General features: G+C 53.4%; 1 protein-coding gene across 2 annotated transcripts in view; it reads right to left on the bottom strand.

Moving 5' to 3' along the window:
- The window catches only part of HCN4 (hyperpolarization activated cyclic nucleotide gated potassium channel 4), a 46,727-nt gene that overhangs the window by 15,776 nt on the left and 17,556 nt on the right, over window positions 1-13,395 (bottom strand). For both annotated transcript variants that reach the window (XR_004285654.1, XM_032342517.1), the window contains exon 2: window positions 6,047-6,470. Coding sequence is in view for 1 of the 2 variants with exons in the window: in XM_032342517.1 (XP_032198408.1) it covers window positions 6,047-6,470 (424 nt within the window). In the remaining variant the exon portion in view is untranslated. The remainder of the gene's footprint in view (window positions 1-6,046; window positions 6,471-13,395) is intronic.

Below are 13,395 nucleotides of genomic sequence, written 5' to 3'. Positions count from 1 at the left end.
GAGGAGCTCTCGGCTATGTGAGGCCACAGCAGGCAGGTGGCAATCCACAAATGCGGACGAGGGCCTCAGACAGAAGGTGACCATGCTGGCACCCTGATTTGTCCTTTCAGCCTCCAGAACTGTGAGAAATAAATGTTCGTCGAAGCCCCCAGGTACGTGGTATTCTATTCCAACGGCCCAAGCGGGGCCGTACTTGCAGGGTCTGTGGGAGAGAGTCCTATGCGGCATCTGTAGAATGCAGTGTATCTTACAGAACCGGAGCTTCAGGTAGCCTGGGACCCCTTTGAGAAAGTGTCCCCTGCCCGGTGCAGCTCACAGAATCTGCCCCGGGCATGAATCCCTCTGGGCATTTGAGACAGAGCTATCCGGATTGGTATATTTTTATGCAATACCTGCTTTTCTTTGGGTATGACCTATGTTTCTGGTGCCTTCGTAGCTCATCTTCCTCCAGGATCGTCCTTGCCTAGTTTTGCCTTTATCATGACCTCAGCAATGACTGGGGCAGAGCACGTGGTGTGCTCTCAGGAACTGAGAAGTGCTTCCTGACAGAGGTAAAGGGCAAGGTGACGGTGACCGGGATGGGGAAGAGGGGGTCAGAGCCGCCACGAGTGTACGGGGTGGCATTTGGAAAAGCCCCCACTCTGGGCAGGTGCAGCCAACGAGAACTCCGTCTCTGCCTGAGTGGGAAGGAAAAGGTGCCTTTTCCTGGAGGTGGGCACAGACTCACATGTCCTGCAGAGCTGCGGGGTAGTCAGGGGGAGCTGGGCGCTGGGCTAACGAAGCAGGCGGTTGTTGGAAGGGGGCCCGGTGGAGGTGGGGAAGGTTGGGAGGGTGGGAGTTTTGGGGGCTCGGGACGGGTACTGTGGCTGGCTCTCAAAGGCCCAACATGGCAAAACCTGAACTTCCTGCCAAGAGTTGGTGGCAGGGGCAGAGACACCCATTTAGGTGAGGAGGGTACCCCGGGCGGTGAGCACACGCGCCCCAGGCCCAACACAACGGCACCCAGGTGTGGTTGCTGAGAGTGAGGCTGGCCGTTGCCGGGAGAGACAGCTAAATCTTTATGTGTCCCTGCTGTGGGCTGGGGCCGCAGGCCATCCGCAAGTCAGCTGCATTGCACAAATATTTATCTTGCTCTTTATACTTCATTAAAGCCCCTTTTATGATGTTGGTTCTGACTGTGACTGTGGGGGTTGAGTACCTTCATTTCCAGGCCCCACAAGGCTCGCTGGGCGGATAGCCTGGACGGCTCACTCTGTGCCCCATGTGGCCCTCGCCACATGTGTTCCCACCACAATGCGGAGACAGAGCGACATGTCTTCCACCTGGGCCAAGCGCCTTCTCTGCTCTGAGTAATAGGTCCTAATCTGTGTAATGGGTCAATAACTGCCAGCTCCCAGGGCTGTCTTGGGAATCAGGAGAGATGATGTCCACAGCTGGTATACAGTAGGTACTCAATGCATGTTTGTTCCTTTCCTTCCCTCTCTTCCCCAGCCTTCAAACAAAGAGTTGGTTTCTCAGTCCTGGGGCAAGACCAGAAATTGGAGTTTCTGCCAAGGCCTCATCTTGGGGCCGGGTTGAATTCCCTCCCAGGGTGACTCGTTTTCTCCTCAGGGAAAAGGAACAATTTCTCCCTGCATCTCAGGACCCAGTGACCACACTGGGATCAGCAATCCGAGGCCTGAGAGGATGGTTGGTGCGTGTGTGTCCTGGAGACTTCCTGGAGGTAGCCAAATGGAGGGCCATACTGGGTCCCTTCCTGGGGCCTGTAGAGAGCACCGACCCCTACCCCTAGGACCACTCCTGGATTCTGAGAGAGACAAAGAAAAATCAAGGTCCGTGGGGGAGGAGACTCATCAGGAGGCTCCGCCGCGGCCCAGCCTCCTGCCTCCAGCCTTCCTCCCACGGCTCCTGTCCGCTGAGGGAAAGAGGATGCTGGGATGGGTCACTGGGGTGCTGGGCCTGCAGGGGAACATCCGGGGTTGGGGGGGATGGATGGACCATGGTTTCTAACAATAGCCTCCGTGCCTGTAACAAGCTCACACCTCAGAGGGAGGGAAGAGGCTTGGCTGGGGAGGAGAACATTGACCTAGATCGCCCGGGTTGGAGGCAGAGGCTGGCGTCCTCTGAGAGGGTGGCCTTTGCCTGCCGAGACCCTCCACGTCCCCTGACTCCCAAGACCTGCTAATAGCACTTGAGGACTCTCTGACAGGGCGCTGGGCTGGGCTGGGCTGGGCTGGGTGAGGCAGCTGAAGCCAGGGGCCTCGGGCAAGCTGTTTCCTCTTCACAGCAGGGCTGACATTCTAGCCCCCACCCAGGGCCACAACAGTGTCCTCAGGGTCAGCTCATGTCATCCTTGCCAGGGGAGGCTGGACTGGGGACCAATTCCCAACCCCCTAGAACATCAGGGCACACCTGACATTTGGGGAAACTGAGGCCCCCCCAAAGGAAAGGGACTCACATAGGGAGTTATAGGAGGAGAAAGAGCAGGGTTTTCTCTACTGAATATCTCCTTTCCCAGGTCTCATGTAGACCTGGGACCTCTGGGTGTCCCTGCTATTGCCTCCAGGCCAAGCTGAGGTGAGAAGGTCCAGGGCCAGGGCAGGCTGTAGAGGATGTGCAGACGGGGTTCCTGGGGCCAGCTGGGGGAGCCCAATCCCATCCCAGAGGTGCAGCGGAAGCCCTTGGCTGGGCGGTGTGCCCACAGAAGCCAGCTTAAAGCAATTTCCTCCCCAGCTGGTAGGCTGGAGAAGGGTGTGTGTAGAGGGGGTGGGGAGTCATCTGTTTGGCCTCCTGGGATCTCCCTCCCTGCCCAGGACGCTCAGTACCCATGTCCAGTTCAGAGCCCAGACTGAGGCCTCCTGGGATCTCTGTCTATCCTAGGGAACAGTCTGGGGCAAGAGCCTGCCTGGGCAGTTCCGGATAGCCCAGAGGGCGGCCAGGGTGGGGTCTGCCAGAGAGGCAGTTGGGACCAAAGCCCTGGACCAAGCTCCCAGGTGTCTGGTGCAGGGAAGTGAAAGAAGCACTTAGTTTCTCTTCCAGGACTCACTCTGCCCAGCCATGGGCAATTCTGTCAGCTCCCCCCCAAATAGCATGGCCTCCAGGGCCCAGGCGTCAGGAAGCAGCAAGGATGGTTCCCAGGGGGCGGGGGCCTGGAGACTTGAACCAGTGCCAGAGAAGGGAAAGAGAGGCTACTTTTCTGCTTTTAATGATAGTCTAGCTGCAAGTTCAAGACACACAGAAGGCTGGAGGGGGTCTTGGGGACTGAGGGAGCCATCATGGTCCAGAAGTCTGCCTGGAGGTCTCTAGAGACTGTGGTATTTCTACTTGGGACCGAAACCAAAAGACAAGCCTGTCAGGGAGTTCCAGGAAATCTGCCTCCATCCTTCCTGCCCCCACCCTAACCCTCTCCCCACTCAGGTCTGAGCTCAGATCCCCAGGCCAACAGCTCTCTGTGTCTAGATGTCCTGTAGGTAGCTCAAACCCAACCCATCACACAGAACACCCCACCCTACCCCTCCACCTGCTCGGCTGCCTGTCTTCCCAACCTCAGCTGGGAGGCGTTGCTAACAGAGGAACAGACAACAGAATCAAAGTCATCCTGCTTTCAGGCCACCTAAGAATGCAGGAACCCAGAGTCAGGAGGCCCAGTTCCAACATCCTACCCCTGGGCCACCTGGAGCTTCTGACCCTGTTCCTCAGGACAAACAGGAAGAATCAGTCCCGCCTGCTTTACCTTGCTGGCTAGGTGTGAGGAGCCAGCAAAATAAAGCGTAAAAAATATTTGAGGGGCTCCTGGGTGGCGCAGCCCGTTAAGCATCCGACTCTTGGTTTCCGCTCAGGTTGTGATCTCAGGGTCGTTAGATTGATCCCGGCATCAGGCTCTGCACTCAGGGTGGGGTCTGCTGCTGGAGATTCTCCTTCCCTCTCCCTCTGCCCCTCCCGCTCGTGCGCTCTCTCTCTGTCTCTCTCCCAAATAAATAAATAAATAAATAAATCTCTAAGGAAAAAAAAACTATTTGAGAAAAGTAACACCCCTCACCCACCCACAGAGACATAGAGGGTTACACAAACAAATGGGCGGGGACGGACCTTTCCTGAACCATCCACCAGGCTCCCTGCTAAGTGCCTTATAAACATCGTCTCACAACAATCGAGTGAGGATGAAACCCACTCTGCGGATAAGAGACTAAGGCTCAGGGAAGCAAGGTGACCCCAAGGTCATGGATCCAGGCAGAGTGGAGTCAGGATTTTAATTCGGGTCTCACATGCATAATCCTAGCTCAAGCCCCCGGACCTTCCACTGCCCCAGGCAGGGACCCCTCATTGCTGCAAGTCCAGAGAGCTAACTGGGCTCTGCTCCAGCCGCTCCAGAGGCCTGGCTGCCCGTGTGACCTTGGGCAAGTCACAGCCCCTCTTCCGTCAGCAGGAATACCGCCAGTTCTCCTAGACAAAGAGAATTTCCGCCACAGAGTGATGCTGCCAGGCTGGTGTGGGCACTTCTGCAGCACAGGCCTTTGTGATACCCCTGACCTCAATCTGCCAGCACCCCGACCATCGGCCGTGTGTGCTACTGGGGGGGCCCAGGCTGCCCCTGGGGTGGGGTGGGGGCTTCATGCCCCGAGCACAGGAACTTCCGTCCAACCAACCAAGTAGAGGAATCCTGGGGACCAGAAGACTGGCAGTGAGCCGTGGCAAGAAACGCACCTCTGCATGAAGCTCCCCCAGGCTCCAGCCCGCTCCGGACCCCAAGGTGGGTGGCCTCACGGAGCACAACTACCCCCACATGGGCTCCTGCAGGTCAGCCTGCCTGCCGCTGCAGCCCCAAGGCATAGTTGGGTGGTGGCAGACTGAGACAGAAGTGCTTGCACGGTCAGATGGTCACCTGCCTTTTTCCGAACTGCAGCCCACAGTCCTCCCCAGTTCCTCCCACAGATGATTGCATTCAGCCCGTGGCTCAGCTAGGTTTGTTCAGAACGGTGTTGGCCCACCCAGTTCTTTCACAAATTTTTATTTCATTTCTGGAGCCGGTGCTTTGCCCACAGGCCCTACGATCTCTTTACAGTTCGCATACACACAACTCCAGGCTCCTTGGATGCTTCTCACTCCCTGCAGTTAGCCCCTGTGGCTCTTTATCAGAGACCCGCCCCAGGCTGCTGGAAGCTGCTTTGCCTGCTAGCACCGAGGGCAGGCGGGGAGTGCCCTGAACCATGGGCTGCCATGCAAGGGGATAGAAAAATTCCAACTCTTTACCCGAGGTGTGAGGTACATTGTCCCCAGAGCTCCCCGCAGCACTTTGCTTGGCTTCCTTCCTTCCATTCCCTGTCCCTCTTCCCTAGTCCCTCAGCAGATAATTCCTGGAAACACTCCTGCCTCAGCCTCGCTGGGAAAAAAAGCCACTTTCATGCAAATCCTCACCTCAGGGTCTGCTCCAGAAGAACCCCCAGGACACCTAAGATACCTGACAACTAAATTGGCACAAAACCCCAGATTCCTGCTTCTCATGATCAATCTGTAGATCTCACAACCCTGGGCCGATTCTTACTTGGCAACAAGTGGCTATGGTGGAGTAGAGGCAGACGGAAGATGTATTCTTCAGTTTTCCCCAGTCTGCCATACTCCCTACTGCCTCCGACTGGCCCTTTTCACCCATCACATTCCCTGCCTGGCCCCTCAAGGCTCCTGAGTTTGCGTTCCCTACAGTATAGCCCAGTGATTAACTGTGCAAGCTCTCGAGTACAGGTTCACCAATTACTGATTCTGTGACCTCATATGAATCCCTTTCTGCCTCTTGGTTTCCTTTTGTAAAAAATGAGTACCACTACAGTTGTTAGAGACTTACAAGGGATACCATCTGCAAAGTAATTTTCATAATATCTAGCCCAGGATAAGAAGTCAAGAAATTACTATCATTTGTCCTCTTGGAGAAGATGTGCCTGCTACCATCTGCCCGCCCAAATCCAGCTATCTGAGACTGCCTGCTGGGCCCTCACCCACCCTGTGGGAAAAATATCCCTTACCCCCAAGAGGTTTAGGTCTGGCCACTCACCTCTTCCCACTGGTGAATGTATCGAATGAGGCGGGAGAGACGCAAGAGACGCAGGAGGCTGAGGATCTTGGTGAAGCGGACAATACGCAAGGCCCGGGCTGTCTTGTAGACCTCAGAGTCAATGCGTGTCTCTACGATGAGGAAAATGTAGTCCACAGGGATAGAGGAGATGAAATCTACCACGAACCAGCTTTTGAGGTACTTCATCTTAATCCGCTGGGGGTCCAGGATGATCTCAGTGTTGTCCTCCACCACGATCCCTGTGCGGAAGTTGAGGACCAAGTCGATGAGGAAGAATGTGTCCGACACCACGTTGAAGACGATCCAGGGCGTGGTGTTCTCATCCTTGAAGAAGGTGATGCCCACAGGAATGATGATGAGGTTTCCGACCATCAGCAGCAGCATGGTCAGGTCCCAATAAAATCTGCCCGGAGACACAGGGATCAGTCGCCAGGAGGACAGAGAGAATAAGTTACAGACTATAAGAGAAAACTCCAAGGGAGCACACCTATGGAAGAAGGAAGTCTTCGGATGTTCTGAGTCACTGCGTGAGGTAGGCACAAGGATACCATGGGCAAAATATGGAGAGTGGCACAGAAAAGCTCTCTTTTCCCTAAGGATACCTTCTGCCTGTCCCCATCTGGTCCCCAGTGACAAGCCTCCCTCTCCCATCCCCGCTCCCCAGTGGGAGTCAGGCTGAAATGCAAACCAAACAATGAGATCCAGAAAGAAGAGTGAAGCTGTTTTAGTTTTAGTAGGACCAGTTCGACCTATAATTCTCCAGGCTCCAGCCAGGCTGCTCCATCCTCCCTGAGGGTCAGCTATGGCCTGAGACAGGCTGGCAGGCAGACAAGATACAGACCGTGACCAGAGAGCAGGTGAGGACCAGACACATGGCAGGTACCTGGGTGGCAGGAGGCCCGGGATCCAGTTCCAGCTTGGTCACTGACAGGTTGTGTGATGTCAAGAAGGTGCCCTGCCTTCTCTGGCCCTTAGTTTTCTCACTGTGCAATAAGGGTGGAGTCTAAACACTGCATCCCATAATTCTGATCTGGCCTTTACCCACCCTGGCTCTCTGGGGTCCCCCTTTAGTCTATCCCCTATAGTCAGAAAATGCCTGGCCATCTCTCTCCCCAAGAGGTTTGTGTTCTAACAGAGGGTTGGGGAAGGACAGTGAAATCTTCAAGGGCAGGAAGTGTTAATGAGGGGATTTCAGGCACCTGTGTGTTGCCACTCAATGCAATGGAGTGAGATCAGTGGGGGCTTACAGTACCATTTCTCCTAAGGTGTCAAAGCAACTGCAAGGTCTTCCTGAGGGAGGTGGGAAGGGCCCCTCAGGGCGAAACCACCTGGCCTAGCAAGGGCCCCTCTGGAGTATGCAGACAGCACAGACAGGCACACATCCCGTGTCTAGGAAGGTATGACCGATCAATCCCAGGGACCCTGCCCGAGTACCAGCCACCCTGGGGCTGGCCCCAAGATCTGAAACCTGTACTGCATAGCTATTCCCTCTGCTATTAGTTTAGACAGTTACACAATGACAGATAAAGGTATTAAGTCAGGCAGAAATGAGCATGTCCTCTCCCAAGAGAAATAACCTTTCAACCATCTTTAATCTCGACTGCGAGAAAGCCAGGAGAGAGGAGACAAAAAGACAAGCCTCCCTCGAGCCTTCAGAGGGTTCCACTCCAAAACTAAAGTGTTCCTGCCAGAAGAGTTCCAGGGTTTTTTGTTTGTTTGTTTTAATTTTTTTATTTTATTTTATTTACTTATTTGACAGAGAGAAAAAGATCACAAGCAGGCAGAGAGGCAGGCAGAGACGGGGAAGCAGGCTCCCTGCAGAGCAGAGAGCCCGACGTGGGGCTCGATCCCAGGACCCTAAGATCATGACCTGAGCTGAAGGCAGAGGCTTTAAGCCACTGAGCCACCCAGGTGCCCCAAGAGTTCTAGTTTTGAAAAAAAAAATATTACTTCAGAGCAAACTGCTTTCTTTGCTAGATTCAAAATGGTGATACGAGTCAAAGAGAGAGCAGGCTCTGCCTCACTGGAGGTGGGCGAGAGAGCCATCCCATACCACACAGCTCAGGGAAGAGCAGTTCCTTTGAAAGCCAAACCATTCACAGCCTCAAGACAGGACCCCAAGTCAGGGCCTCTCAGGCTTAAAGCTTCTCATTCTAAAGCTGATGCTAAGGTCAACTTCAGATGCTTCTCTGCCCTCCATCCCACCACCATTTCTCTAGCCCCAATCCCCCTATGCCATCTGGGACAGCCCAACCTAAGACTCAGGAGCCCACCCCAGCCATCACACCCACCACATGGAAGACAGCACGTCCTGCTAATGACACGTGGGCTGCAGGAGGATGGTTTCAGCTTCTATGCGATGTTCCTGAGCTGTGTACACTCTCTACACAGCCTCATACACGTCATTCAAAGACAGCTGCAGACACTCATTAGGAGCTACAAACAGGTATCCCCATTCACACACAGAGTCTGCAAACACCCCTATATACACATGGCCACCATTCCCTTTCATTTCATCTCTTGGGAAAAACAAAACAAAACTGGCATCGAGAGGCTACTGAGGGCCCCATGGTCCTCTGTACATAAAGCTAATAATACACACAGGCTAGAGGAGTTTCTAAAATTAACAGAGCGGCAGCAAGGCGGCGGGGAATGCTGACTCGGGCAGGCCTGCCACTCCAGCGGGTTTCTACACTTTCCCCAGCTCTAGTTCTCTCAATTACAGACCAAATTTGAGACAGTAATTAACAGGAGAATGTTTGCATTTAGTGGTCTTCATAAAACCAAATTGCATGAGGCAAAAACAACCATTTCCTTGCATTCTGACTAATTATTTCAATCGTGAATTTCCAGATGCTAAGAGATATTGCTGGTGCCTGATCTGGGCTGGGGTCGGAATGCTGGAGCATTCCTTCCCAGAAACCACTATCCTGTAGCATCATAGAGAGGCTTTCAGAGCCGGCCAACCTGGGTTCAATTCCTGGTTCCATCATTTACTAGCAAGTCACTTAACGTTTCCATGCCTCAGTTTCTTTGTCTGCTCACTGAGAATAATAACGGTATCTAACTTAGAGTTATAAAAATGACTTGAATTGATATATGTAAAACCCTCTGGACTATACCTATCTATATTATTAAATGAGTCAATTAAGAGCTCAACTCAACAAATTCACCGGAAAGAGATGAGGGAGGAAGATGAAATCTTCCATAGAAGAGTCAAAGCAAAGCATCTACTGGGGGTGGGGGTGGAGGAGAGCTCGTCCAGTGCTGGAAGTCAAGGACCACAACATTCCGTGAACAGACAACAGAACCAGTCTACCTTGGCAGACAGACGCCCTGAGTTCAGCGAGCTCGTGGTCTAGTCAGAATACAAGGCTTAGACAGAAGACAAGTTGGGCAATGATGAAAAGAAACCATCCTAGGCAGCAGCCCAGGTATGGCTCACAGTGGCCCAGAAGGGTGAGACCAGAAAGTGCTCCTGGAGGAGCTGGGCTTTAGGAGATGCTATTGGCCTTGGGAACTACCTCTCCTTACTCTTACAAGATGATGGCACAGATTTCCAAAAGCAGGGCCAGGTGAGGAGGGCGGAGAGAGAGAGGGGCAGCACCACGGACAGCTCCCGACACGCCTGCCAACCCCATTCTGCTGCTCTAGCCAGGCAGACTTGGCCACAGGCTCCCCGCTGTATCTTCAGCTCCCAGACCCCGATTCTCGCCAAGCCCAGGGATAAAAAACATCTCAAGTGATTCCTTAAGGACTTGGGCTTTTTTTGTTTTGTTTTGTTTTTCCTGGCTTTTTTTAGGGGTTCCTTGGTGACTGAATTCATAAAGACCCCATTTCACATGTATCAAGCACTTAGTTCGTGCTTCCCATGTGTTACTTCATGTAATCCTCACCCCAACACTCAGGTGGCTGCTGACGTCTGTGTTCTGCTGATGATGACACTGCGACTCAGAGAGGGGTATCTACCCAAGATCACACAGCGAGTGAGGGACAGAACGAGATCCCAAGAGGTCTGGGGGGACTTGAGAGCCTGACTGCTTAGGATTTCAGGCACCTCAGTGGGATGCAGGGAGGGAGACCAGCCTTAATGCAACCTCTGCATCACACAGGGAGGTAACCTATCACAGTGGCTGTAGTCCTCTCTTGTAGAAAAGAGAGGAGAGAGAGATGGGGCCAGACGGTGACTACACTTATAATGGTGAGCCCTGAATAATGCATAAAATTGTTGAATCACTATGTTCTCCACCTGAAAGATGTAACATTGTATGTCACTTCTGCTTCAATAATAAAATTTTAAAGAGAGAGAGAAAAAGAGAAGCGAGAGCTGTAAAGAGTTTTGGAGGGGACCCATGCTCCTGATGTCACAGACTTCCGAGATACTTCCTGGGTGGGGGAAGTAGCACACCTCTCAAATATTAAAAGCATCCTGGTTAATTGGACACAGCTGTGCCATCCTGTAGAAGGAGCGGAAAACCTAAGGTCTGTGGAGGAGGGAACAGTAACATTTCCAAAACCTCAAGCTGTATGTGCCATATTTCCCCCAGCACCACACTGCCCCCTAGAATCAGTCATGATTAACTCCCACAATCCAGGGTATGTGTCCATGGTGGCGGGTGGCACGACCTGGCAGGGAAGTGAGGGACAGCCAGACTCAGAAACATTGGAGTTGGCACATGCCCGAGTTAGAGGCCTTGCTCTCTCCAAAGCCAGATGACCTGCCCCATCCCAGTGTTCTCTAAGCTAAAAGGAAGACGCCTCATCCCAGTTGCAGCCCCAGAAACCCAGGCTTGTCCTCCCTTAATCCTGGACCTCACTTCCTACCTGGTATCCAAGTTGGCAGGTGGGTGTAGCCTACAGGCCAGGAGCAGGTCTCGTACAGAAGAAACGGGAGATGGCAAAAAGCCAAGCAGCCCTTTTACACGGACATCTGGAACATTTCACGGATCCGTCTCCAAGGTAGGTTATCCCTCAAGGGAGCTGAAGCAAGAGAAGACCCTGACCCTGAACTCAGAAACTCAAGGACCAGACCAAGGACCAGGCCAAGGACCAGACCAGACCTTTCCTTCCCCAGAGGCTAAAGAGGAGTGAAGGGTAATAAAACGGGGACAGGGGAAGTCAGAAGAGGGATGTTCTCCTCCAGCCTTGTCTTGTTCACACACACCCATGCTTGCCTTTGAGTGCATATGCTCTCTCTCTCCCTCTCTCTCTCTCTGTCTCTCTCTCTCTCTCTCTCTCTCACACACACACACACACACAATACAGTTTTATACACACTCTCATCTATGCACTCCTGCTAGTTTTCCCCCTGTACACACACACATACTTTCTTGCACACCTGCTTGCATACATTTTGACTCAAATGACATCCACTAGGTATCCTGCCAGCCGGAAGAGAGTGTCAGTTGTTGGCCCATTACATTTTTTCCCATCCTTCAGGATTCATGCTACATCTTCCAGGCTTCTCCTGCCCCTCACTGATGGGCCTCGGCCTGGACCAAGCCCCGACTTTGGATATCCCAAAACACTGTGGCTCCCTGAAGGCAGGGCCCTGGTTCCAGGAATGGCTTGTGATCCTGCCATACAGACTCCAGGCCAGGGTCTCCACGCTTTCTCCCAGTGAGTGGCACACCCAGGGCCCCATCGTTTACCCCTTCCCTCTTGGTAGACACCTCTCCTAGCACCAGACCTGAATTCCCATCTGCCACCTGGAGGGCCTGCTGGCTCCTACACCGGAGCCCAAGGCTGAACTCAGCATCTTCCTCCTTAGAGCTGAATGGCACACTCAGCATTTCAATACCTCAAAGCTAGCCTCAGCTGCTTTCTTTTTCCTGCAGACCCTCTGTGCAGTGACATGTCTGGTCGAGCATCTTTTTTTTTTTTTTTTTTAAAAGCACACCCAGAGTGAAGTCCAAGGCAGGGCCCAAATTCGTGACCCTGAAATCTAGACCTGAGCTGAGATCAAGACTTGGGACACTCAACCGACTGAGCCATCCAGACACCACTTGTCTAGCATCTGCTACGGCGGCTTCTGAATCTGTCCCTGACTGCTCTGTCACGCTCCTCGCCTGGATCCTTGCCCCTGCCGCCTACCTGTCTCTAGCCTCCACGCTCTTTCCTTCCAACTCACATGATCTCTAGGTTATCTTTCCAAATTTTATGATTACATCACCCCTTGCTTGAGCCCTCCTGGCAAACTCCTCATGACGACAGAAGAAAGTTCAAGCTCCAAGGTCTGGCATCCCCTGAGCCCCACTTCCTGTTCTCCCTCCTGCTCCCTACACAGCAGCCACCGGATACCCACACCCTGGCTCTATCTCCATCCACATTCTGGCTCTTCCTCCTGAGAACTGCCCCTGCCTCCTGGACCCCCATCTCGTGAATTCCCTTCCCTCATCAAAGACCCGGTTTGACTGCCTCCTCCTCCAGGAAGCCGGCCTAACGAATCATGCTGTCTGGGAGTAGCTGTCCCCTTCATCAGGCACCACCTAGCTCTCCTCTCAGCCTGCCAACAAATCATGGAAACTAGGAATCCAGGAATCCTCGTGTCTGAGACCGCGATGGGAGCGGGGAGCTCCCCCTGGGTTCCCGACCCGGCCCTTGGTTTTCCAGGCCCAGCACAGACGACTGCCCTGGGGGACAATGAGACGAGAGCAGGATGGCGGCCAATGTTTTTTGGACACTTACTACGTGCTGGACACTAATCAGAGTTCCTTATGTGGATGATCTCATTTAACCCTCTTAAAATCCCCATGAGGGAGATACTATGATGGTGCCTGTCTTACAGACGAGGAGACTAAGGCACAAGAAGTGGAGAAATTTGCTATATATATGGTGGATCAAGAACTAAGCCCAAACAGCCTGCCCCCAGAGTCCCACTTTTCCCTTAAGCAAGCTTTAGCTGAATCCTGAGGATGTCACTTTCCTAAAGCCCATGCACCCGTGAGTCAGGAGTGGGGCCAACCTCCTCCCCCACTGGGGCCACTCCCTGCCTGTGCTAGGAAGGTTTTCAGGATCCTTTGAGGACCCTGTCATCTTCTGGCCATCCTGCCAGCATCCATCTGCCATACCTGGGGACCCTGGGCATACAGGCCCTTGGTTCACAGCCTTCCATTCCATTTCAAACCCTGCCATTGTCCTGCATGACTTCCACTCCTTACATCAAGCCCAAACACCCAGCCCCTCAGTGGCTCAGTGTCCTGACTCTCCTGCCGCGCACGTCAGTCACCCACTCCCGCAGCAGGGGACGGACCATGTCACCCCTGCCCCGGTGGTTCCATCTCTCACTCCCACCTCCTTTCCCTCCAGCTCTCTTAGCCAGTCATGCT

The sequence above is a fragment of the Mustela erminea genome, chromosome 5, assembly GCF_009829155.1.
Source record: "Mustela erminea isolate mMusErm1 chromosome 5, mMusErm1.Pri, whole genome shotgun sequence".
Taxonomy (NCBI): Eukaryota; Metazoa; Chordata; class Mammalia; order Carnivora; family Mustelidae; genus Mustela; species Mustela erminea.
This window is presented reverse-complemented; position numbering and strand designations above follow the sequence as displayed.